Source organism: Equus caballus, chromosome 24 (genome assembly GCF_041296265.1).
Source record: "Equus caballus isolate H_3958 breed thoroughbred chromosome 24, TB-T2T, whole genome shotgun sequence".
In the NCBI taxonomy this organism is placed as follows: domain Eukaryota; kingdom Metazoa; phylum Chordata; class Mammalia; order Perissodactyla; family Equidae; genus Equus; species Equus caballus.
The window spans coordinates 45,329,457-45,357,001 of record NC_091707.1 but is presented as its reverse complement, the minus strand read 5'-3'; the positions used below and the strand labels follow the sequence as shown (position 1 = coordinate 45,357,001).

The 27,545-nt window shown below is 36.5% G+C and overlaps 1 protein-coding gene across 1 annotated transcript in view; it reads right to left on the bottom strand.

Annotated features, from left to right (window-relative positions):
• TTC8 (tetratricopeptide repeat domain 8) overlaps window positions 1-27,545 on the bottom strand; it is a 49,807-nt gene that overhangs the window by 4,835 nt on the left and 17,427 nt on the right. The window contains exons 6-12 of the mRNA XM_005605394.4: window positions 25,503-25,547; window positions 17,789-17,874; window positions 13,806-13,893; window positions 11,503-11,613; window positions 2,767-2,906; window positions 1,167-1,341; window positions 733-855 (exon numbers count right to left, since the gene is read on the bottom strand). Coding sequence (XP_005605451.2) covers window positions 733-855; window positions 1,167-1,341; window positions 2,767-2,906; window positions 11,503-11,613; window positions 13,806-13,893; window positions 17,789-17,874; window positions 25,503-25,547 — 768 coding nt within the window. The remainder of the gene's footprint in view (window positions 1-732; window positions 856-1,166; window positions 1,342-2,766; window positions 2,907-11,502; window positions 11,614-13,805; window positions 13,894-17,788; window positions 17,875-25,502; window positions 25,548-27,545) is intronic.

Sequence of the window (27,545 nt, the reverse complement as noted above, 5' to 3'; positions counted from 1 at the left end):
AGCCATGCTGTGGCAGGCATCCCACATATAAACTGGAGGAAGATGGGCACGAATGTTAGCTCAGGGCCCATTTTCCTCAGCAAAAAGAGGAGGATTGACAGTAGATGTTAGCTCAGGGCTAATCTTTCTCGGAAAAAAAATAATAATAATCTTGTTTTTTAAAAAATCCCTTAGGCTGTTCTGAGGAGGATGCATTACAGGGTGCCCTTACTCACTGATGTAAGTGGAAACAAAGAGACCAACTAGGAGACTCTTGCAGGAGTCCAGGCAAGAGATGAGAGCAGTGTGGAGCTGGGTGGTAGGAGAGGAGAAAAGTGGCCAGGTTCAGGATGTGGCCTGGAGGAAGAACTGAGGGGGCTTGCCGAGCACGACAGGGGCATGGGGTGGCAGGGAGAGGCAGTAGGAAAAGATAGGTGTCAAGAGGGGCTCCTAAGATTCTGACTCGAGCAGGGGGATGGTGGATGGAGGACTATGAAGAGTGGAGCAGCTCACTAAGACAGGGAAGACCGGGAGGTGCCCATTTGTCCTAATAAAATTAAGCGTTCTATTTTAGATACAGAAAGGTTAAGTAACTTGTCCAAGGTCACATCACTCAAAGGTGACAGAGCTGGGATTCAAACCCAGGCCTGTCAGGCTGTACAGCTCACTTTAAAATATGCAATAGTAGCCACAAGTGACAACTTTTCTTTGAAGAGAGCAGATGGTCCCTTGGGACACAGGTAGTTCACTGACCTGTTCGACATGGCCCTTCCGCATCTCCAGCACAGCCAGGTTGTTGTAGGCTTCGGCGTGGTTATTGTTGTTGACCAGAGCCAGCCTGAAGCACTGATGGGCCAAATTTGTGTCTCCTATTCCCTACAAAAGAAAAGCACATATTCGCAGACACAAATCCATATGCTTCCTCCTGCCATCTCTTCCCTTCTTTCCTCATATAAGTCTTTTCTGCTACCATAGAAAAAGCAACAAGTACCCATCACAAGAATCAAGTGTGAATTTTATGTAAGAAGATTTAACCCAGGAATATAAAATGAGCTGTAGGGACCCCTAGAAATCTCTAATTTGCTAAATAAGACCATAACCAAACCTGAATTTACAACCCCTGAAAATTTCCTCTAACTTGTGGCTACCTTTTCTATAACAGAAATTATAATAGAGAAATAACATACCACAGCTACATGTCCCAAGTTGTACCAGACATCAGCTGCCTCTTCTTCGTTTTCAGCCAGAGAAAGGGCACGTTCAAATGAGGTCAGAGTCATATCATACTGCTGGGCATAGAAGCAACACAGCCCCAGATTGTTAAAAAGCTGGCAGTTATAAACACCCATCTGCAGAAGTCGCCTTTTAGAAAAAGAGCACACAAATTTTGGTGTCAGATGAACTTTATAAATATTAACGCATATACCTTTATAAAGTTAGAAATGAATTCACTTTATAATTTTTAATACTCCCAAAGAATATAAACAGAAAGTATTATAGTAAATGAAAAAAATTTTAAAGCAAATACAAAAGCATGTCTTTTTTATTGGTACTAGTCATGGGAAATGTATCCAGAGGCAAGGTCAGAAACAACTTAATCAAGTTTTTTCCCCCAAAAGCTCTGTTACAGAACCAAAACAAGAAATAAGTAGTCACATAAAGTAAAACCCACACATTTTTTGCTTCATAAAGCTTTGGTGCCCATAGGTGAATACCTAAGACCTTCTAATCTAATTTGAAGACTGTGTTTAGCATGTATCTCCAAGTTTTCATAAAGCTTTGGTGCCCATAGGTGAATACCTAAGACCTTCTAATCTAATTTGAAGACTGTGTTTAGCATGTATCTCCAAGTTTTCAATTGAATCGGTCTTGTTTTTGGTTACCTGTAATGTGCAGTTTAGCTACGTCTACTGACATCCTATGAGCTTCCACCCAGAAAGACAAGCCCATCAGTGGATCCCTATGACATCCACTTAGCTTTCACGCTACAGCTCAAAAACCCCATTTTGTTTCTATGCGTCAATTCCAAAGGCCAAGGGACAAGAGAGTTCAAGGAAGTAAATGAAAATCCACCTCAGCTGCCCTGAGGAACCCATGGCCCACGCTGGGGCTGGGGAGCAGAGTCAGCTGCATGTGCTCAAGAGAGCCTTCATATCATTATGTTTCAGGCTTCTAGCATATGTTTGGAAAGAATTCTTGTCAGCTGCCAGTTATCTCCTTGCGTATCACCTAAGGGCTGAAGAGGATATAAAATTATTTTAAGAAACCATCTATAGGATAAAATAAGTATGTGCTCACAAGAGAACCAGTCAACAGAATTTATTCAGATTTGGAAAAATATTTGGACAAGAGCTGACAGTATTTCACAAAATGGGAATCCTGTTCCAGGTCCTCATCAGGCTCAGAACCTGCAGCCTACTGATCTTTGCAAATTGTGTCATTATTTCAGCGTCAGGGTCCTTATACTATGTATAGTGGTTTTAATGGAGGCAGTGATGGTGAGAAGTGCCCAGTATTGGCTGATGACAAAATGGCTAACTCATATAATGACATGGTGTTAAAAACTCAAGCAGTTGTCTAGGTATATTTCTGTAAGATGCCAACTAATTGTGCATTTCCAAATGAGGGGTTTCACTTTAATGCTCATAAAACATCTGCGTGTTTGAATTTTTAGTCTCATATAGACATGGCTTATCCATCATTTCTCTACATTTTCATTCCATCTTTATTATTGTTTCACTAGTATTTCACAGGAATGTGGTTCTACAAGTTGAATGGAAAGCGCACCTGTAAAACCGGAGAGCTACTTCTGGCTGATCAGAATAAAAGTGGTTGCTTCCAATGCATGCGATGGCTTCCACATGAGTATTGTCCTGTTTCAAAACTTCTTTGTAGTATTCAGCTGCTGATGAAATATTGTTCATTTCCTATTCCCCATCAGGACAGAAGAGCAGTACTTTATTAATATTGAACAAGAAATTATTTTTCTTCTGAGTGGTTTACATTCTTTCATTCAATAAATATTTATTAAGAGTGTGCCGTGTGCCAGACTCTGTTCCAGGCCCTGGGAACACTGTAGGAACAAAAAGATAAAGTTACTATCTTCAAGGAGGTTACATCTGGTAAGGAAGACCAAAAAATGAACAAATATGTAATATAATGTCAGGCAAGGACAAGTGATGCAAAGAAACAGAGCAGGGTAAGGAGAGGGGGAGGGAGGGAGGGAGGGTGCTGCTTCCGAAGGGGCGGAGGAGCAGTCACTTCAGAGGAGGTGCCATGTGCGCAGAGGCCTGAGTGAAGCTGGGGACGGAGACCTGAGCGCATCTCGGGGAGGCACAATCTGGGCAGAGGGCACAGCAACGGTAGAGCCCAAGGTGGGAACACACTAGCAGGAAGAACCACACAAAGGCGAGTGAGGCTGTGAAGAGGAAGAGTGGCGCAAAAGGACATCAGAGGGCAGCCGGGAGCTCTGTCGGCCATGGTAGGAACTTCAGGGTTTTTTCAACATGGAAGGAAAGCCATTAGAGCGTTCAGAGCAGAGGAGTAACGTGATTGTATTTAGTTTTTTAAAGAATAACTTGGTGGCTACACACAGGATATGCCAAAGTGGGGAGGGAATGGTAGCCAGGAGACTGGGAGTCTCCCTGATAATCATAAATAAACGTAGTTAATGTTATTAATGAACGTTACATCTCTCAAAGCCACCTTCAAGGCCAGTTCAGCCTCCACACCCTTCATGGAGATTTCTCTAATGCCCTCACTTCACACAGCTCTCTTCTGCCTCTCAAATCACATGATAGATTGTGTGAACCATTCACTCAGTCTCATCATGTGAGGACTCACATATTTTTATCATAACATTTTATCAAATCTAAGAGACTCCACTGATTGTTAAGAAGTGCCAAACAATGCTTTCTTATCACATAGAATTTTTTTTTTTTACCTCCATAGACTTCAGTTTTGTTTTTTTAACTTAAGGACTTTATTTTTTTAGAGCTGGTTTAGGTTCACAGAAAAACTGAGGGGATCGTACAGAGATACATGCATTTCATTATGCAGTATCAAAAAAATTACATCCATTAATACTATCCCCAATCTCATCAACATTAGTATTGTAAAACTAGCTTTGACCTTGCTGGACCCCTTGAAAGGGTCTCAGGGACCCCTAGGAATCCCTGGACCAAACTTTGAGAAATGTTGACATTAAAATGATATTTGAGGTCTTTCTTCCCACTCCTACTCACTCATTCCCATGAGATAAATTGAACATACTTGTCTCTGCCCCTTCTGGGTCTCTTTGGAAGCCACTCCACCTGCAAGATGGCCACATTCTCTGCCCCGCCGTGTGGAGCAGGTTCCCCGGGTGGAGAAGGACCACAGGTCTGTGACAGGGTGGACTGTCTGTCTAACTCGGAGGCAGAACTCTATTAAGTCCTTTTGGTCATAGACCTAAAATCACATGCTCCAATTCTGCTTTTCCCAGTAATAAACTAAATGGTTTATCCTCCATTTTGTCTGACTCTTGTATCTATCTCTCAGCTGGTTCCCAATTTGGAGTGAGGAACAGGGGTGTTATTTATTAGTCCCTTAAAACCCCAATAAAACATTCACAGGTTGATCCAAACTCATCCTTTATATACATTTTTCACATGATTTATATTTGAAATTCTTATTCAAAGTCCTGCCAGGATTTAGTCCCTTAAGAGGTTTTTTCACTGATTGCTTATAGCTGAAAATCTTTTTTCAAAACACAGCGCTGTTGACACATTTGTTAATTAATTGTTAGTTCATCTTCTCCTGAATTTTGCATTCCTCTTATGTGCAACCATTCCAAATATCCTTCATATTTTAAGAACCCACTGAAAAGTACAAAAAAATAAAGAATTTCAATAGAAGTATATTTTCTATTTTTTGGTAAAACGAGCCTCATAAAACTTAAAAGAAAAGAACAAATGAGTATCTTACCTCCCTGCAACCCCCACTCCCACACATACACTCAAATCCTTCCCTGCTATAGACTGAATGTTTGTGCCCCCCTAAAATTCATATTGAAGCCCTAATCCCCAGTGTGATAGCATTTGGAGGTGGAGTCTTTGGGAGGTGATCAGGTCATGAGGGTGAGGCCCTTATGAATGGGATTAGTGCCCTTAAAGAAGAGACACCAGAGGAATGATCGCTCTGTCCACCATGCGAGGATACAGCAAAAAGGTGTCCATTTACAGACCAGGAAGAGGGCCCTAAAACTAGGAACCAAATTAGCCAGGACCTTGATCTTGGACTTCCTAGCCTCCAGAGCTGTGAGAAATAAATTTCTATTGTTTAAGTCACCTAGCTTATGGTATTTTCTTATAGCAGCCTGAGCAGATTAAGACATTCTCCTTCCAAAGAATAATCTCCACACCTAGGCAGCAACCTGACCGGTGAGCCTTAATGGCTCCATGAAGCACAGGGTTCTAAGAACATGACTTTTCTGGTTTCCAGGGCAACAGCATCCCACAGTGTAAGGCTTCAGTGTTCCAGCTGCCAAAACTGGTGTATTAGGCTGCTTGGGTTGCTGTAAAAAAATACCATAGACTAGGTGGCTTAAACAATAAAAATTTATTTTCCCACAGGTCTGGAGGCCAGAAGTCCAAGATCAAGGGGTCAGCATGGTTGGGTTCTAGTAAGGACTCTTCCTGGCTGGCAGAGGGATGCCTCCTCACTGAGTCCTCATATGACAGAGAGAGAGAGAGGGAGAGAGAGAGAACAAGATCTCTGGTGTCTCTTCTTTTAAGGGCATTAATCCCATCATGAGGGGTCGACCCTCATGAGCTCACCTAAACGTAATTATCTCCCAAAAGCCCCCATCTCTAAATACTATCACACTGAGGAGTTAGGACTTCAACATATAAATTTGGGAGGAACACAATTCAGTCCATACCAGGCAGCAACGCCCAAGGCAAAGAAGGCTCCAGCCTGAATAGCTAGTTATTTCAAGGCTTTCAGTTCTATCAAATTACCTTAGAATGTCTGTATACTTCATTAATGGGCACAGAATTAATTTATGTAATCTTCAGGAATTTTAGACTGAAACTAACATGTTTTTGGCAACGTCATATGTAGTTTTTCAAACTTGTTATTGTAAAATACATGCTTATGCTAAATAAATGTAAACACTGCAAAAGGGCTTAAAAGGAAAATGTCCCAAATCCCCTCCCCTCCCCTCCCCAAATCCCAGTCAGTAGATGCTCTGATAATAGTTTCTTGAGTATTCTTCACGAAATTTTGTTCACATATATGCACACATCCATGTATGCATGTTTTAACCACAAACAGAATCATTCTGCACATTCTGATATAGTTTATTGTTTGTACTCTCAGTGTCTTGACACTCTTTCCAGATGAATAGAAAGAGCTTTACTCCATTACTTTTTCACTTCTGCATAGTTTTCCATCAATACATAGACCACAATTTATTTAACCAGCCCCTTGTTGATGAAGCATTAGTTTGTTTCCATTTTTTTACCATAAAAAAATACTATAAAACCCTCTTTGTACGTATCTTTGCATACTTGTATGAAAAGATCCTTAAGGAAAATTCCTAGGAGTAAAATTGCTGGGCCAAAGAGCACAGACATTTAAAAATTTCATCTGTAAGTGCAAACAGTCTCCAAATGGGTTGTATCAATGGACACTCCCAGCAACAATGTTCATATGTGGAGTTTATTTGACAAGTCTAGCTGCCATAGAACTCATCCATCTTTATCAACCTAAGTGAAAAATGGCATAACATTATTTTAGTTTTTATTTCTTTAATCATGACTGAGGTTAGGCATTTAACACACCAGATATTGATATTTCCTTTTCATGAACTGCCAATTCATGTCCTTTTCCCTTTTTCCTATCCTACCTTTTGCCCTTTTATTATCGATTTGTGTGTATGAGGGACTTGGGTGGGAAACTGTCCTCCTGAACGCAGGAGAGCTGGAGGCAGAGATGGGGCCCTGCTTTCTCCTTCCAGATGAAATGAGCCTGTGCCGATGCTGATTTCAATTCAAAAACCAGCAAGGTCCAGTGTTTATAAACGTTCCCTTCAGAGGAAAAGCACAGATGGCTTGGTTAGGTTCTTCCAGGTCGGTGTTAACCAAGCCCCAGCATGAAAGGGTGGTGGTGCAGCCAAAATGCAGCTGGAGTTTGGCTGTTGTTTCATCTCTGGGGTGATTTGACTCACATGGAGAGGGTCAATGGCCACTGTGTAGGCTAGTAGGAAAACAAAGACCTACGCAAAAGCCACACCACAGTCTGACCCAGAACTACTCTGAGGAAACACCTAGTTTCCATAAATATTTACATTCTTGACTAAACAAATGAGAATTTGTGTGTGGGCACGCGCTTTTGTATATGTATGTGTGTCTGTGTGTAATTTGTCCATCAACCTGTAAACCACCCGAAACCCAGCAATTTTTTAAGCATGTGTAGATTGAGGAAACTAAAAGTAGCCTTTTGACTGTCCTAAGTATAGCAAATATTTTCCCCATTTGATATTTTTATCTTTTTTTTGTTTTGGTTTTTATTTTTGCTATATAGAAATTTTATGTTCAAATTTATCAATTATGATTTTCTGACTTTGTATCATGCTTAGAAAGATCTTCTTCATTTTAAGTTTATACAAATAATTCATCTGTGTTTTCTTCTGAAACTTTCATGATTTTAAATCTTTGAGCCATCTGGCAGTAATAGATTCTTTTAGTATAAGACATCATTACTCATTCAGCTCTATTTTTTATCTATTAAATAATCCAATAATCCAACTGATTTAATAAGCAATCTTTCCACATCATAAATTTTCATATGTATGAACATATGTAGACTCTATTTTGGTCCTTTTATCTATTCCTGCATCAGAATTGTTTAAATTATAGTAGCTCTAAAATAAATTTTTTATTAATGTAGATTTAAAATAATATTTTCAAGTTTATCAATGTCACTTCAAGTATATAAATAACTGTGGTATCATTATGTGACTTTTACAGTGGTTATTTTTGAACGAATTCACAAAATACTAACTATAATTAGATTTTTAGTTATTTAAAATAAAATTTCAAATAACTAAGGAAGTGAATGTTGCAGTGGTTCTCAAACTCTGTTATACGTCAGAATCACCTAGTGAGCTCGTTAAATATACAAATGCCTGAGCCCCACCTTCCAGGATGCCTGATTCACTACGTAGGGGATGAGCTGTACTTTTCAAACACTTTCATAGTCATTTTTATACACAGTAAAGTTCAAGGACCACTAGAATAATATTTCCCAGGGTCATGTTTCTAATTCAAACGCCTTTTAACAAAGAACAGTTCAAATAAAGACCTGGCTTTCACATGGATAAACAAAATGCCTCAAGAAAAAGTAAAACCACAACCAAATCAATTTAGCAAGGATAAATCATTTTAAACAACTTTCTGTACAAAACAAGCAATGACAAATAGGCAGCACAAGATGAAGTTCATTTTAAAATAGAAAACATTTAAAAGAATCAAGACCAAAATGAAAGTGATAAATGAAAAGAACATAAAGAGAGCTTCTCCAGAGAATAGAATGATGTACACACAAAAACCCCTGAAGGCATATGTAGTGTAGGCTGCAATACTAAGGAACAAACTTTACCAATTAACTCTAAATCCATTGTCACATAAAGAGAAAAAGAATACACTGGAAATCTCTGTGTGGTAAACCTTGGCATAAGGGAAATTAACTACGTAAATTCAAGGGGAAATACTGCATCCGACTATTGCAAGTCTGTGCTTAGTCCCTGACCACCCTACTTGTGCATGACATCATCCCCAAACTAGGATGCTTTCCTCTCCACTTCTTTCTTCCTTCAAGTGCAAACTTTAATTCCACTTTTCTCAGAAAGCCTTCCCCTGTACACTCAAAAAAGAATATGTTCCTCCAACTCCTGGCCAAACCCACAGCAGAGAATGGAAGCAGGTAGCTGATTAAAGTCTCCACTCGAGAGTCACGACCTATCCCAGCCATAGCAACAGTGACTATAACAGAGGTTTGGAAGGAATTCTGACCAGCAACCACGTGTTAAAGACGCCATCGTTCACTAGCTCTTTCTGCCAGCACTTTCTGCCTAAGAAGAGAAGGGCAGAAGACTGAAAGGTGCAGAAGGCAGAGCCTAAAGGTCAAAGAGCGCCGAGTGCATCGGTCACCACTACACATGAATTCCACTGGTTTCAAAAGTCGATTCTATTTAATCTCCTTCCTTTCTAAGCTTCTTGGTCAAAATTTAGTTCATGTTCAACTCAGGTTCACACAAGTAAACATACAGAGATACTGATATACTATTTTTATTGAATGTTCAAAATCTTCTATTTACAAGTTTATAAAAATTATATTTCAAAAGGGAAAACATTTCTAGACAATTCAAAAATAGTATTTGTTTTTCATTTTAAAAGTAATGCATGTTCATTAAAGAAAACCTAGGAAATAGAGAAATTATAAAGAAGAAAATAAAAGTCATTTATATACTACCATCCAAATATAGTATTAACTATTAATACCTTGCATTCTTTTTCTAGCAAAATAATTTTAAAACATCATACCTAGCATTTCAAGAAATTTAAAAGAGAATAGAGATGCTTCTGTTCAACATTGTACTGGAAGTCCTAAACAATAAGATATTTTTAAAGATTTTATTTTTTTCCTTTTTCTCCACAAAGCCCCCCGGTACATAGTTGTATATTCTTCGTTGTGGGTCCATCTAGTTGTGGCATGTGGGACGCTGCCTCAGCGTGGTCTGATGAGCAGTGCCATGTCCGCGCCCAGGATTCGAACCAACAAAACACTGGGCCGCCTGCAGCGGAGCACGAGAACTTAACCACTCGGCCACGGGGCCAGCCCCAACAATAAGATATTTTTAAAGCGGTAAAATGACTGAAATGAGGAGATGAAACTGTATTTGCAGATGATGATTATTTTAATTACTTAGAAAATTTAAGAGAATCTATGGATAAGATATTAAAATTTAAACAGAGTATTTAGCTAGGTTGTTAGTATCAAATCAACTTCAAAAAATTAATGCATTCCTACTCACCAGAAATAATCAAATAGAAAATACAATAGAAAAAAAAAAAGGATTTCATTCATAGTTATACCCAGGAATACATCTGGGCAGAAGAGTTAACATAGCAGGTCTGAGAATGCTATTCTTAGAAAGGCCGGCTCAGAAGGTTGGCCATTTGCTGGCATCTGAGAATGTGGCTGGTTCCTTATATTGATATAAAACTTTCCCCAAATGAAAAGAGTGGCTCACTATACCTAAACTGTTTGGACAAACAATGTGGTTTATGCTGAATACCTGCTTCACTTCTTGGAGTCTGGGATTTTGGTACATGACAGACAGAAGGTGCCTATATGACCAGCCCCCAGTAACACCCTTGTATACCAAGTCTCTAATGAGCTTCCCTGATAGGCAACCCTTCACACATGTCATCATAAATTGTTGCTGAAAGAATTAAGTGTGTCCTGCATGACTACACTGGGGCAGAACTCTTGGAAGCTTGTGCCTCATTTCCTCTGAACTTTGCCCCATGTACCTTTTCTCTTTGCTCTGGATGTTTCTAATAAATTATCAAACCTCAGGGTGGTTTCGGGGACCCCCAACAAAATACCTTTATGGAGGTAATTATAAAACATTTATTGAACGACAAAAAAAGAAAACCAAGGTAAATGGAGAGTTATATCATGACTGAGAGTGGGAAGAAAGGCCGCTCCCCCGCCCCCCATCATTCATATATTCAATGCAATTCCAATCAATAAACCTGCAAGGTTATTTTTTTAATGGTTCTTGAGAAGTCGATCCTCATATCAATATGGAGGAGCAAAGGCTCAATAATAACCAGCTATGAAGAGGAACAGGTGGTAGAATTTGCCCACCTGGTATCAGGAATTATTGGAAAGCTATAGGCATTAGGCAGCAAGGAGGGTATCTCACCGGGGTTTTTCATGGAATTTGACAACATGACTCTAAAATTTATAAGAATAAGCCAAAGTCCAAAATAGCCAAGATGTTCCTGATGAAGACGAACAAAGTGCCCTACCAAAGAGTATTACAAAGCTATAGTAATTAAGATAGTATAACACTGGTATAAGGATAGGCAAACAGACCAATAGAACAGAATAGAAAGCCTCAAGATATACCTACCACATATAGAAAAAATTGATATTTGACATTATAGACCTCAGGAAAAGGATCAACAAATTTGCTAAGACAAATAGCTATCTCTAGGGGGAAACTAATTTAAATCTCTATCTCATACCATTCTCTATACTTTTCTGTATGTTTGAAATATTTCATAATAAAAACTTAGCTTGACTAAATGCATACACTAAAATCTCTTATTCTATTGGTAAACCACAGGCCAACAATCATAATTTTATAAACTGTTCTTCTTGCTAGGATCTCAAGGGACTATGAGCTTACTTAAGAAGCATATAACTTCAAGGTTACATCAACTTTTTGAATAATATGAACCTTACCTCATAGATCCTGGCAATTCCACAAAGTAGGGTTACTTCTCCTGGAAACTTATCTAAGCCTTGTTTGTAAAGATTTAAAGCAGTCACAGGTTGATCCAATGAGATGTAAACCTAAAACCAAGACACAGTTCAATAAGAGCAATGGTTCTTAAAATAATAGTATTTGTTACAATTTTGTAAAAATTGCTTACTAACAAATTATCTCCTAGATACCACAGTAAAAAAATTTCAGAAATGTGTAGAATTAATTTTCAACAATGATGTTATAGTTTTGTCTCCTCATATTGCATATGAAGAATTCATTCATTTATTCCTTCAACAAATGCTCATTGCAGGCTTACTATTGTCACAGATACTGAGCAGTAACTAGACAAGAAAGGATCAAGGGAAAACCCTTTGAGGATAGAACAGACATGAGTATGTCTAAAGGCTGGCACTAAGGAATCAATCCTAAGACTGAAGTGGAAGATGCAGGAGAAAGGGGGAACGACCCATGGAACAAGGTCTGAGAAAGAGCAGCAGGCGAGAGCTTGTGGAAGGGTCGTTTTGGAAAAAGACCCTCAGAAATAGAGGAGAAACTGATTGTGAGGTATAGTGTCAGGAAGTTGAGAGAGTTAGCCCTTGATGGCTTCCACTTAACTAGCAATTAGGACATTAGCATGGATAAACCATACACTTCATAAGAATTTCTAAAATAGAGAATTATTTTATGATTAGAAACATAAGATTATGACATTTTTTTCTTCATGATCATGGATCCTCTATTTCTTCCTAAACACTTAGACTGTGCTTTGAAGGAGGACCAACTGGATACAGAGAAAACCGTTTACAGTGTTTATGGCTAAAGTATGAGATTAGAGGGAGAGATATGGATGAAACCTTCTCAGTTTTTACCTTATATGCTTCAGAACTGCTTTATTAAATATAATACATAATAATTTAATATACTAATATAAAATATTTGATAATTTTTTAAATTAACAATCCAAATTTTTAAGAAATAAGGTTTTTCCTAAAATCTGCTTGATCTCTATTATTTAGCAATCCTTCCTTCATATACTAAAGAAAATACGTACACTTTACCTCTATACAGTCATGTAAGCAATAACAGATTTAAACAAATCAACTTATGGATAAATAAGTCAAACCATGTATTTAACAATAGTTAAAATTAAAAGTACATTTTTTTAACCACGTGGCAAGTGATTATCCATTAAGATGACAGTCAAATAGTGTGACTTGAGTTTTAATTTCAAGCTATCAGAAAAGTTTAAAAGTGTACTGGGATGCTCAGAAACTTCTTTAAGAATTTAAGTTTAATATATAATGCATAGAAGATAGACTTAGATACCGGATAGTTTCAAACATTTTTGAAAACCACTGTAAACATACTAATATTAGCACAGTAAGTTTATACAGCACAATTTTCATTTTGTTTCCTTTTAGTATGCCAATTTTTAATACCATATTTAGGAGGTAGTAGTACTTCCTTTTGCATCTCATCTTCTTTTCAATGTGCTTTACCATACTTTTTAATTTAAAAAATTCTTAAAGATACAGCAAGATGAATTCATAACCACCAGTTCATCAAACATTTCTTTTCAGGCAGCCTTGCTGAGGGTGAAGTAACTTTATCCCAAAACTGAAAATTATAGGTGGCCCTGCACTTCTCTTGTGGCTATGGGTGGCACTAACGGGGCAGTGAGCAGGCTCTGGAATCAGAAAGTCCTGGGTTTGAATGCTGGCTCTTAACAGCCAAGTGATCCTGAAAATCTTACTTATCCTGTTATCCTCCTTTTCCTTAAGGGTACAAAGGAGAAGCTATAAGGGTTAAATTAAACTGCATATGGAATGGACCTGATACCATACTTTACACTGAGTAGGTGCTCAATAAAGGGGAATGTTGTTTTTGTTATTATGGAAGAGACAAGAAATGAAGGACCTACACAAAAACAATCCCTATTCTCTACAGTCCACTTAGGCGCAAGACTGTGGTAAAAAAGAAGGCCTCTCTGGGGCCTATTATGCATGGGGGTGGAAAGCCCCTGGTATTTTCTTCTGCTCCGATGGGCAATCTTTCAAAAGGGTTTTCTTATTTTTCATGGCAATCAGTTTCTCCTGGGATGGTTACCCTCCACATGTTCTCACGTTTCCCCTTGCTATAAAGAAAAATAAGTTAAGACTGAACATGCTAACTTGCCGAATATTCCTGAAGAAACTGGCAACTCTCCCCGTGCATTGAGCAGAACTAAACACTTACTCCAAGAAGACCGATTTCACTCAAATTAAGAATACTTACTTACTTTCGCCAAGTAGAGGAACGTATCTACCATTTCCTGCTGCTTCAGGGCTGATTTAAACTGTTTTTCTGCTTCACGATACATTCCTAACCTAAGAACAACCATTAAAAAAATTAGACGTTGAACTTAAAAATAAACACTACCGCATTTATTCATACCCTGAGGATATGAATAGAGATAAATTACATCTATAGGAGTAAGCATGTACCAAAGAAGGTAATGTTGTACACACACATATATTAACATAAATGTTTACACAGTTCAGCAAAAAGTTGCCTATTTCCCAAATTCACTGTCTGTCTAATGCTCAAATGCTATGTAAAGAGTCTGTCAGAAGCCTAGTCACAGCAGGACTAATAGCTGCCAGGAGCCAGGTCACAGCAGTCCACCACCCAAAGAGCTTATGATCAGCTGGACATATGGTAAGCGACCTGAATAAATGCTTACTCTCCATCTTCCTGGAAGAACTGAAGGGTGACACTTCTTTGAAAACATCTTCCGCTCTGAGACAAAACACCATTTTTAAAGCTATTCTTAAACAGTTTTGATGTAAGTAGTAATTGCCATCTGAGTATAAAGCTATACTATTTTGTTATTCTAGAAACATTTTCTTTTCCTTTTTTAATATCTGATACTGATTGTCCTATCTACAAATTTGAGACTTGCTCCTTGCGTAACTAAAACTGTCCTGATGTCAGCACCCATCTCTTCTGCCTAGGGAACATTTTGTTACCACTAAATCAATCATTAAAGCACACTTCAGCCTGTCCTTAATAGATCTGTTGGGCTTTCTCATAACTACTCAACCCTAGCCATCTAAGAGCTACTTAGGCACTTTATAACAACGCTTTTATTTTGTGAAATAAAGTCAGAACAAAACACAGTATGTCCCATTGTGCTACTTTCATTTAAAGGCTTGAGAGAATAGCTTGATCTTTTCTCCTAACCTAAGCCCCAAGCGTTGGTGTGGCTATACCCAAATAGCCGTTGGAAGACATGGTGATTAAACAGGTTAAAAGCGACCCCAAACAACTGGCCTAAAGTTAGAGGACGTGTGACATGGCAGAAACACCCCCCTCTTCAAAGGTCTCACAACTTTTACAGGAGCATTTATAAAATGTTATCAAAGAACTCTAAAAGTTCTGGAAAACTGCATATTTACATACATAACTTCAACTGAACATGCTAGTCTTAAACACAGCTGAAGTTGAGTCACTAAATTCCATGAACACCTAATTATCCATGAGAGTCTATATATTTGTATTGACCAAGTCCTCTCTTTCCAAAAATGATTTAAAAGGGATTATAAGAAAAGATACGTATAAAACAAGAATATGAAAACAGAAATGGATTTTTTTAAAAAAACAATGGAGATGGAAGGATAAACGAAAAACAAACAAAAAAGCAATCTGAGTTATTGAGCTACCTGGAAACCAAAGAAAGGAAGGAAAGATGGGTCATATGTTTTTATTGCTGCATCCTCAAAGGATAACTTCTTCTAGTACTGTCAAACAGGGATTTACCACATGAGTTCTTATGTAAAGGAAACAGAGTGGACCATGTATAAAGAAAGTTTAGGAACAATGAAAACATTAGTTAGGTGAATGAACACACACCAATATCAGAGAGTCAGAGTCCAGAGACAAATCCCCACCAACTGCCAACTTTTTCTCTCCAATTTAATGCAATAACCATTGTCAAAGCACCAACTGCACATTTCATGCACATTTCATGATGGCAAGAAGATGGAAAAATGAAGATAACAACTATATCCTGTCCTGAAGGCACCAATAAAGACTGAAACAAAACATGTTCACAAATAAATTTAATTGTATTATGGCAAAGAGACAAAAAAGTGCTTTGAGAGCACAGAGGGGGAGCACACCAGGATAGTTTCAGGGAGAAAGTGACAGGCAAGATTTTGACAGATAGAGTAAAGTGGGGCTGGGGGGACATTTCAGATAGAAGCAAATTATCAGCATAAGCACACAGGCAGGAAAGTACACAGCATGTTAGGGCAACACTGAGTTGTTTTAGTTTAACTAGAAAAGGGAACATAATAAGGAATGGGAGAAAGTGAGACATATGAGCAAACATGTAGACTGGGACAAGATCATGGATGGCACACTTAAAATCCAGATTTCATTCTAGAGGTAATGGAGATTAACCAAAGTATCCAACAAGAGCTGTTTTGTCACAACCAGTTACTCCAACAGTGGTATATAGGAAGGATGGATAGGGTGAGAAAATGGAGAGAAAATCCAGATAAGAAGCTAACGTGACAACTGAAACAAATGACACTAAAAGCCAGAAGTAGGGCATCTGAGTGGGAACGGGTAGTAAGGGAGCAACGTGAAAGCTATTGCAGAGGACGATCCAGGAGCACTTCACAATCAGGAGCAAAGAGACGGAAGTCAATTGGGGGCTGTATCCTCTGGTAATGCATCCTTGACCTCTCCAGTCGAAGTTGGGAGCTCCTTCTCTGGACTCCCACTGTACCACCCTGCGCTTGCTTCTACCATAACAGAAACCACGCTTATAATTGGTTAATGTCTTCTCTCCCCCATTCAATTGTAAACTATTTGAAGGAAGGGACTATCTAATAAATATTTGTAACCTCTGTGCCTGGCAGGGTAGCTGCTCATTAAATATTTTACTGAGTGAGTGAATGAATGAATGAATGAATGCTGAATACATAATAAAGATGAGAAGCTACTAAAGAACAGAGAAGAAGAATAATTAATATGACAAAGTGCACTCATTTAAATGCCATTCTATGGATGGCAGAAGGAATCCAAGTTGTGCTTTTTTTAATTATTAAAGGTTTCTGAAGGTTTTGCTTAGAAGCTCAAGATTTCAAGCTTGTCTTCAGAAATTATATTCATAAGAGTTTAATGTCATAATGGTCTAAAATTACCTTTTAGCAGAAAACACTTCCTCAATCTAACAGCAAGAAAAAATAGAGTTCGATGTGAAATATCTAAATGGAAAGTAGGCTTACTTTCAACAGTAGAAGAAGGAGTATCCTTTTTATTCCATTTATACATTCCTTTACCTCAGTGTTTGACTCACAACTAAAGTTTATAAGTATTGAAGGACGTTCACAGTAACCAATCTACATCGTTTTGAATAATAAAAAGCATTTATCTTTATAAAATATAATTGCTCATTTATCTCTACTTTTCAAATGCTTTAAATGCATTTCAACATCAGGCAACAATTTTCAGATCTTATTTACTAATTGCTGTATAATATTTATTCATAAAATTAATTACAACTTTTCTGATCTCTCAATTAATTTGCTTAAAAGTGTGTTTAAAAATTAAGTAAATTAATATAAGAATATTTCAATCCTAGAGAAACACTATGGAATTGTGCAAATAGTAAGAGAACTGGCATCAGAAAGTTGAGCGCAAATTCTTGTTCTGACACTTAACTAGCTATACGAATCTGGACAAGTCATTTTATCTTTCGGAGGCTCAATTTTTCTCATTGGGACAAAGGGCTAATCACAGCAACTACCTCCAAGGTGCTGAGAGATTTAAGTGAGATAATGTAACATACGGATAAGCTATCTCTTATCTGCAAAGCATTTTACAGATGTGAGGCATCAGTGGAAATAAGAAAGACTTGAGAGCCAAGGGGAGTGGAGTGGGAATCAACAGACTCGATCATAGTCCCAGAACGTTACTAACTAGTTCTTGATGCAAATCATATCCACTCTCTGGCCTCAGCTTTCTCATCAGAAGAGAGGTGTTTGACCTGATGGTCTCAGTTTCCCCTCCCCAGTTCCAAAATTTTATTATTCTAAAGGTGTCAGTTCTTAGTGCTACCAGGTGATTGTTAAGTAAATGTTTCTCAAGTAAACCAAAGACACAGTTCTCATTTCTTCATGAGGAAATCTATAAAAAAAAACAAGTTATCAGATTTGAGACTCTCAAATATGTTGCCACTTCTAAGCCCTTCAAAAATAATCAAATTTTTACCTGTAGTAACATTTTCCAATCTGCACTTTCCACCACCAGTCCTTGAACTGAGAATGCTCTGTAGAAAGGGCAGCCAAATCCAAAGCCTTTGAAAACAAGTCATTTTAGATTAGGATTTTCTTTTCCAACAATAAACAGAAACAATAAATAATGAAATAAACCATACAATTAGCATAAATCAAAACATGCATTAGAAATCAGACAGAAACTCAAGTTGCTCATATTTCCAGATGGCCCCACCAATTTTCCCTAAATAATCAGTTCCAGACCAGAGGGCTGACAGCAGATGAGAAGTAAACATTGATCAATGGGAAGCAGATGCACAATATATTTGAATACAATTTTAATATACAAGGTACAAAATCGATAATAAAAAATCCCTAAGTTTTTACCCCCTCCCCACCAAAATGCCTCCAAACTTAGCGGCAGTCAAGCCTTTGGTGTGTGAGTCAGGTCCAATTGCAGGGACCACTTTCAAGACAGATGTGGAGAAAGAGAGAAAGATCAAGTGTGTAGACAGAAAAATGTCTGAAAAACAGGATCATGAAGAGTGAAAGGAGCAGAAGTCCTAGGGTAACCGTCATCTTCAACAACCATCGTGCCGTTATTCTGACATCACCGGACATTCCAGGAATTCTAGGGGTCAGACTTTCCTTTGCAGCAGACTGAAAAAGATCTTAACTGCTTTCATATTTTACATGTGTTTATCCCTTTCTAATCTCTTCTAGTTTGTTCCTTCTATTGTTTATTCAAGATCAGACAAGAGATGACTAAATAGGAAAGTAGGGTTTTCTACAGAGGAAGTGGAAACCACCTGGACAAAGAGGAAAGCAAGTCAATCTTTACACAAATTTGAAGCTCACAGATATTTGAAGCTCATGTAAAGATTTGGTGAATAAAAATTTAGGGTTTTAGTTAAAAAAGAATTCTGATTTTTTTATGATATTCTTTTTCTCAAGGTTGAAGAACTTTTATTCTTTAGCCAGTGTTAATATATCATGATATCCAACAACTCAAAGTAACTCTTAGATTTTCAGTTCTATTATCTCAGAATAGAACTATTCTATTACCTAAATATATAGAATATATACTATTCTATATATATATTCTATTACCTATAAATATATAATATATATATAATATAACATATTACTGTCCATTTCTTAATATTAACTCTTTTCTGAAATGAATGGAAGAGTTCCTTCAATCTCCTACTGCAAAATTAATAACTTTTCCTCGTGCTCCCCATCTTCCCTTGCTCCAGGGGAGACTTCTAAATATGCAAACTCTTTATAAAAGAATGGTGTCACCATGCTGAGGTTCTAATGGACTTGAAAAATCAACGTCTCTACTTGAAAGCTACAGAAATTAAAAACAAGCCACATGCTACTTTCATATGCTTATTTTTCTTTTTTTCCCCAAGCCAGAAGTAAAAATGGAAGCAAAAGATGAGGAAAAAAAGTATAAGTTCAATTAGCATTACCTCTGGAAATACTAGAAAAACATATTTTCAATCAGCTCAACTCACAAGTGTACTGTAAATATCTGAACATATTAATTTTAACTTAATCTTTATAGAGACCTTTTCCAGCAAATAGATCATATTCATTCTCAGTTTTAATATAAGAGAGCTTCTAGTTTTCAGAATAAAAGTCATTCTAAATTTTTTTTACATATTCTAATTTTCCAAGATTAGATTTGGTACTTATTACAGGCTGCTGATTTTGCTTTCAGATATGGTCCTGAACAAGTCTTCCTATGTAGGACCCATATGTTGTACTAGCCCAATTAAGAAAATTAATATGAATTATTGATGCAGAATAAAAATGGTTAACAAATGTAATAAAAATTACATTTTAACGATCACTCATATGAAGACTGAGCCTGCACTAGACAAAATCATCTGTGACAATTTCAAATGGACCCTAAGTTCCCTGAGGTCAGGCGCCCCTTCTTACACATCACTGTTGTTCTGGTACATTGCTGTGCTGTTAAGAGGCACTCAAGAATTATTTGTTGATTGAATTAACTCTATTCTTTGTTCCTCATTTATGCTGAAAACTTAAGAATCAAACGATACTGTCATAGTAATTAGATTCATAATTAAAAGCTATTAACATTTAAAACTTTAAAGTGGTGACAAGAGATCTATATTTCTTTAAAGTCTTTCCCAATTTTCTAAAATAAATGACTATATACTTATATTTAAGGATTTTTGAATAATTTAATCAATTTGATATCTAGATATTAATAAAGGCCTAGAATGTCATAAAAGGCCTGAGTTCATAAAAGCCCATAAGGAGAGAGAACCTTAGCAGATCTAGACAATGGAATGTTTGTGAATACATCGACTGGGCATCTCAGTGAATTTCCTAAGAAATAGTGCTCCAACCACTGAAGTTCAAGAAAAGAGTCATCCTTTCAACTGTCATAGCAGCAACAGCTTCAGGATGATGAAATTAAAAAGCATAAGGAAATAAAGATTCTAGAATCACCAACCCACACACCACTTCAGTTTTGCCAATACTGCCAATATTGCCCCAAAAAGGGAATGGGGGGGGAGTTATCAAGAATTCAAAGGCAGAAATACAGTTTTCCATAGATCGATTTTACTTTTTTTAACAATTAAATACCACTTCATAGTACTCTCTATAGTTATCTATAGTATACTCCATATTTGCTTATAGACAAATACAGAACCACCAACCCACATGCCACTTTAGTTTTGTCAATATTGCCCTTCCACAAATAGAAAAAGTATTAAGAACTCAAAGACAGAAATATTGTTTTCCATGGAAGATCAATTTATTCTTTCTTAACGTTTAAAGCCCACTTCACAGTATTCTCTATATTTGTCTATAATTTTCCCTATATTTGCATGAAATAGTTTATTTATGAAGAAATTTGGGAGCCACCCAAAGTAAAGCATGTCTGATTTCTTCAGTATGTTAAAAAACAGAATTCTCTTTTCTTTTCCCAGCCAAAGTTGAAAAACATACAAAAGGTATAAAAATACATGCTTTGTGCTCATTATCTAAATCCTCTTCCATTCAGAAAATAACACTTGTGGTAAAATCTAAAATGACATTTTAATGGAACAATCTGATCCATAACAGAACTATAATGTGGCAAGCCCATAACAGAGTAAGAAAACAGACACAGGGTATCTGTTCTACCCAGGACTCCTAGCACCCATAATAGTTCCAATATATAGGCACTCAATAATTATTTGTTTAAAGAATAACTCAATCAATTAATAAGTCAATCAAAAAACTAACGAACAAAAAGGAAAACAGACGAACCAACAATTTGTGCTTTTCACTAAATAAAAACAAAACAAACTGCTTAATTTCATGTTCTATAAAATAGTGAACATGTATTAGGGGTAAGCAGATGGAAATAACAAGCAGGATACAATTACAAGCATCTTAAGTTCTTATTACCCCTAATTTACAGCTAAATTTATAAATGAGAAGCTGCTATAATATTATTGAAAATTTGGAGGGGGGAAAGGTAAAATTAGATAATCGCCATTAGTACCATGGATTATAGCTTCTTTACTGTTGTAATTCAAGCTGCCAGCACAATGCAGGTATTAAAGAAATATTTATAAAATAAATACATCTCAATCTCGTAATATTATTTTTTCATTTTTAGGTATTACTTTCTAGTATCTGTCATAAACGTATCTTTTATCTCTTTTTAGAGTTATAATTCTATTTAACATTCTAAATGGTATACTTTGTTGTCTAAACATTATAAAATAAACACTTCATGTTTCTGTCTACTTATAATTATGATTTTTAATGGCTGCATAAAATTCCATCAAGCAATTTACTAAACTTGTCTTCCATCATTTGAACATTTAGGTTGTTTTTCAAGTTTATTTGCTACTCCAACTAATGTTACGATAAATACCTTTGCAAATATAGCACTTAATTTTTTCATGAAATTTCCTGAGAAGCGAAATTACAGAAACAAATTGAATAAACATCTTTATAGCTACCTGCTATACATTATCATGTTTTCCAAATTATTATACCATTTAAAATATCATCTATAATATATGAGTATAACAACATACTCCATTCTCCCTCAGTATTTTTTTTTTCAAATTTCATAAAGGTAAAATTGCAGATCCAAAATTTCTTTAATTTACATTTTTGTTGTGAGTGAGAAAGTACATCTCTATTATGCTTGTTTACTGGCATTTTCTCTAATGCAAACTGTCTGTTATTTGGGTCATTTCCATTTCCAAAAAATATTTTCTAACAAATTCAGATAAGCTTTTTATATGTGACAGACACTACAATTTTTAAATCATGCTTGATGTACATATTTCACTCTTCCATTGTCATTTCACTTTCGGTTTTGTCTGGGTTCACTATAGTATAGTGATCTATATGAGTCACTAAGTCTTTTTCTTTTGTAATTGCTTCATAAATCCAACCAAATCTGTGAAATATTCTATTGTTTGCTAGGTTAAATTTGTAAAATTCTTCAATGATCAAATGCATAAAAGAAAGTCTAAACAAATTTTCTGAACAGTATTGTTTAATGGAGTCTTAGGATCTATTTCAAAAAGAATCAAAAATTGTGTTCAACGTTGCTTGTTCCTAGTATATTAAGACTCTTCCACTGTTCCTAACAATAAAAATATAAAGTTTATAAAGGGGGTCTCCAGTTCTCAACAGTAGTTTGTATCGCTTCCTTGTTACTGAGACATATCTGAGAGTCATTTTTGTTGTGCCTTTTCTCTTAACTTGTTGATTTCTTTCACTGAGCCAGGACACAGACCTCCTCTTGTGTGTTAGTTTGTTAGAGGGAGCTCCGCCCTTCAAGTCTTGTTACTGCTCCCCAGCTCTACCCTCCCACATCAGAAGGCCTGGCACTACAGCCTTCTATTAATCATTGGTTTTCAAACTATATTCTACAGTCGTAGTTCCCAATCCCCGCTGAAAATTAGCATTACCTGTGGAGCTTTTATTAACAACAGATTTACCAGACGTACCACTGAGGATTCTGGGTTCAGGGAGCCAAGCATAGTTCCAGAAACCCATTATTTTAAAATTCCCCAGGTAATTCAGAAACAGCCTGATGTAGGAACTGCCCAACAGTCCTAAGATTTGAGGGGCAGGATCACATGGGGTGGGAGGAGCAAGGAGGAGGTCCAGTGGGTGTGTTCTTAATCCATTACTTCTGCTTTAACTCAAACAGCTCCACTTTCGTCTCTTTTACCTATTAGGGTCTGGATAAGATTTCATTTAAAGAAAAAGGTTTTGCTGCTTAAATAAAACATTTTAAAGTCACTGCTCTATTTAAGATTTAAAATCAATGTATATGAAGAACTGTGAAAGCATTCTCTAATACATAAAATATAAAGGTTAAAGTCGGGTATCCTTAAAACCTTTAAAATATTAAGTTCAGTTAGTGCAGAGAATAAATCCTATTTTTTTCAATGTAGTTCCTATTTCTCAACAACATTACGTAGATGCCAAGATGCAGAGTGACGTCCTCAAAACGAATCAATTAATAAGGACACTATCACAACCTACCAGCATTATGCTCTACTTTCCAAATTCATCGCCTACAACTCTTCCCCCTCACAGACCTCACTCCAGACACACTGGCCTCCTTACTGTCCTTAAACAATCCAAGCATGCTTCTACTCAGGGCCTCTGCAGTTAAAGTTCTCTCTGACTTACGTGCTCTTCCTACACCTAACTATATGGTTCATCTCCCTTCATTCAGGTCTCTGTTTAAACATCTTTTCAGAGTGGATTTCACTGACCATCTCCCACCCCCTCCAAAATAGCATCTTTCCCCATGTCATTATCTACTCCTTTACCTGCTTTTCTGCTTTCATAGTACTTATTATCCCACGATATGTCATTTATTTTTAAATTTGCTAATTGTCTCTATTCCTTGCCCAACCGGAATATAATCTCCAAAAGAGCAGACGTTTTGTCTGCTTGCTTCTCTCTGTAATCTCAGGATCTAGGCCAGTCCCTGGCACACTGCAGTGGCTCAAAAAATTTTGGACGAAAGAATAAATGCCTCTTCAATAAATGAATTAATCTTCAAAAAATCAAGATATAACTTTATAATACCCCAGTAATTTTAGAGATTTACTCATTTAAGAAATGGAATGGTATTTGGATGTTTCTTTTTAATGACAGTATGACTATACGATTTTACATATCACACTGAGGGCCTTTGATCAGCTTTATATTCAGTGAAAATGGCAAGTACTGACTGCTATTTACAGAAATGCACATGATTTCTCAGTTGCCCCAACCTTAGTTTCCTCATTCCCCTACATGGCCACGTGCACTAACACTTCATCATAGATAACTCTCATATTCTGTACATCTGGTCCAGGTTCTCACCTACACTTAGTGCCACATCTTGCAACACATGCAGTGGTATCTCCACTTGGATAGCCTTTCACAATTGCACACTCAAAATGCCTTCAAGTGAATTATTCAGCTTCATTACAAACTGACTTCCTTCCCTAATTATCCTATTTCTGTTAGAAAAAAACAACTATTTCTCTCATAGCATCTTTAGGAGGCTGACTTGACCTGTGTTTTTCCTTTGTTCTCCATATCAAATCTATCATCAGGTTCTGTCACTTTCTTTAAAAGGTCTCTTTGATACTCCCATTTTTAAGGATACAGCCTATTTATTTCTCATTCCATACCTTGTTCATGTTTTTATCCTTTCTTTACATTTATTTTCCCTCTTTTCCAAAATAGCCTACTTATTTTATGAATCTTTACTAACATTACCCCTTCTGATTTTTCCCTTTGCTATTTGGTAGCAATTTCACAGTTTGGCAATTATCTTTTAATTGTTTCATTATGTCAATTTTACTTCCTCAGCTAAATTGCATGGTTTGTAGAGACAGGAAAAAATATCACATTTTTATTAGTTTTTCTAGTACATAGCATAGTGGTTGACACACAGACAACACAACTGAGGAAACCATTTTTATTTTCCTGAATACTTAACATATGGATATAAAGTTTTTTTCCCTGAACTAATAAAAAAAGGAGGGAGAATACTCTCTCTAGACACTGCAGAATTAACTACATTCAATTTGACAAAATTTGTGAAATTATTGCTCATTTGCATATTAGCATATAAAAATTGAAACAAACGGAGAAGTCATGTGCATATAATATCAAAATTCTCTGTTAAGAGACTACCAAGATGACTGATGATTGTGGAAGCTGGGTGATGGGCGATATGAGCTCATTATACTATTCTCTCTACTTTTACATATTTGAAATTTTCTATCATAAAATGTTAAAGGGCAGAGAGAGGGCACACTACAAAGAAACTAGAAATACATGTATTAGTAAATCTATAATACAGTATATGGACTAAAGAAAAAAACAGATAAACAATGCTAACTATGAGTATAAAAAATAAACTTTGATATAAACGCATTATGCAGTATTCTCAATTATCTATATCTTGCCCTTTAATAAAGATCTTCATATTCTATGGACCAGGCACAGTTCTTACCACTTCTAGATTTACACAAATTTTCCTACTGAAACCGACAGCGGATTTGAAAGTATTAGTAATCCTCCAATCTTTAATAATTTCATCTGTTTATGAGGTGAGAAATAGAACATTTCAGAATCTAAATAACTGGAGTCAGAAAAATCATAATAAAAGAAAATAGCATGAATTCAAAACTTACAGTCTTAACATCATTTTCATGATGAAAGATATACTCAAACAAAGCCTATGAAGAAAAAAGAAGCCAAAAATATATTAGATTTTATTTTAACAAAAGCACTCTATTGTCATATCAAAATTCAAAGGCCATTTTGACAGCAGCTGGAGTGAACCAAAATAACAAGGTACTCTACAGTGTCTGGGGTTTATAAATAAAGGGTCTATCCATCATTCATTACAATCACCCATTTTAAAACAGGGTTATTTACAAGTGATTCCTGTTTTTACAGAATATAAGCTGGAAAGTTTAAATAATGGAACAATTTTTTTCACGTTATTCACATTATTTTATTAGAAAGAGACAAATGAAAAGACCAAGTTTAGGATTGTTGTAAAACAGAGTCAGCCCATTTTCTAGACACTCTACATATATTACACAGTGATTGTGATATTAATAAGGACACTTTAGATATGAGAAAATCTGTAAGTTCCTTCTGAAACAAAGTAGATTTTAAGCCTAAAGTGGGGTATTTCTTGCTTAATGTGCACATGGCTCTAATGTGCAGCCATGGCTGGAAACCACCTACTTTACACTTCACCCAACTCATCTGGATAAGCAAGCACTTACTGGATTACCTTTTGGTGCTATTACATTTGTCCATAATAACATTATTTTACACTTGCAAAGAGGCTAGTGTACCTGGAAGATATCAAGGTTATTAACAGAAAAGACTTGGAGAAGACCAAAAAATAAAAAAGAAATCAGGACAAGACCCTTTTTAAAAACTCCAGCAAACTCTCATTTGTTCAAATACAAAGAAAAAAAGTTGGGAGTGCAGCTGGTACTACTGTTCTCATGAAAAGAATGTTACAACACCCAAGACAGTGTCAAGGAGTCACCAAAAACACCCTAAGCAAAATGCCAATATTAGAAATGAGTCTTGATGACTCAAAGCAAGTTGGGAACCAAAGACAGAAAAACCTGGCATTATTTCTACAACATTCCAAAAAAGCACAAAATCTAGTTCAGTCTAAATCTAGTAACATAGACCAGGTCTGTCCTGGAAGTATCTTAATTTAGTTGAGGAAAATACCTCCACTGACTACACTCCTGGTTAGAAAATAGCAATGGTATGAACTAGCCATCCAGTCACCCCAAGCAAATGGCCTAAAAGGTAGGGAACCAGATATTCCAAATAAATTGTTTTTCAGACTCCACTCTCATAGAGGAAAAAGAAATAAGTAAAGCTTTATGATTCTGCTAAATCAAGTTGACTGGATTGCTGTCATAAGAAATTTAAAAAAAAATCCTCAGCATTATTACAGTCTGATTCCCTGTCTACCAACTGGCATTTCTTCTTCTGATTTAAACTTCAAGTCTGTATGGCTAGACTCCATTTTTATTTTCCCTAGAGTGTTTAATATTTAGTAAATATGTTAAATGCCATTAGAAGTAAGATTAGGAATGAGTTCACTCACGCACAAAATTCACAGAAATTACAACTGAAAACCTGAGCTAAGCTTAAACCAGTTTCCAGAAGATAAGTGCTCCTGGTTCTGAATTATTCCACGCTCACCTTAGTTTTTTATACTGGAAAGGTCATGAAAACCCTCCTTTCTCTCTCTCTCTCAGTCTCTTTCTCTCTCTCTCTCTCTCTCTCTCTCACACACACACACACACACACACACACTACTCTCTCTCACACACACACATACTACTCTCTCTCACACACACACTACTCTCTCTCTCTCTCACTTTTTCTTTAATTTAAAGGTGCATTTAATCTTTGAGCAGTTAGAATTACTAATTGGCTTGCCGTTGTCTGGCTTGAGTAACCCTTATTGTGATGCCTGATTAATGACTAATTAGAAGGAGTACATATTTTTTATCTTCTTTTTGACAACCTGAAATCCTACAAGGATAGAAAATTACTTTTCTGAGAATAGTTGAAGCTGGAAGAGAAAAAAAAATACACACACATACAGATGACCTCTTAAGCATTATTCCCCAAAGATGCTGCTGTATATCTGCTTTTTTTTGATATATATTACTGCTCTTTACCAG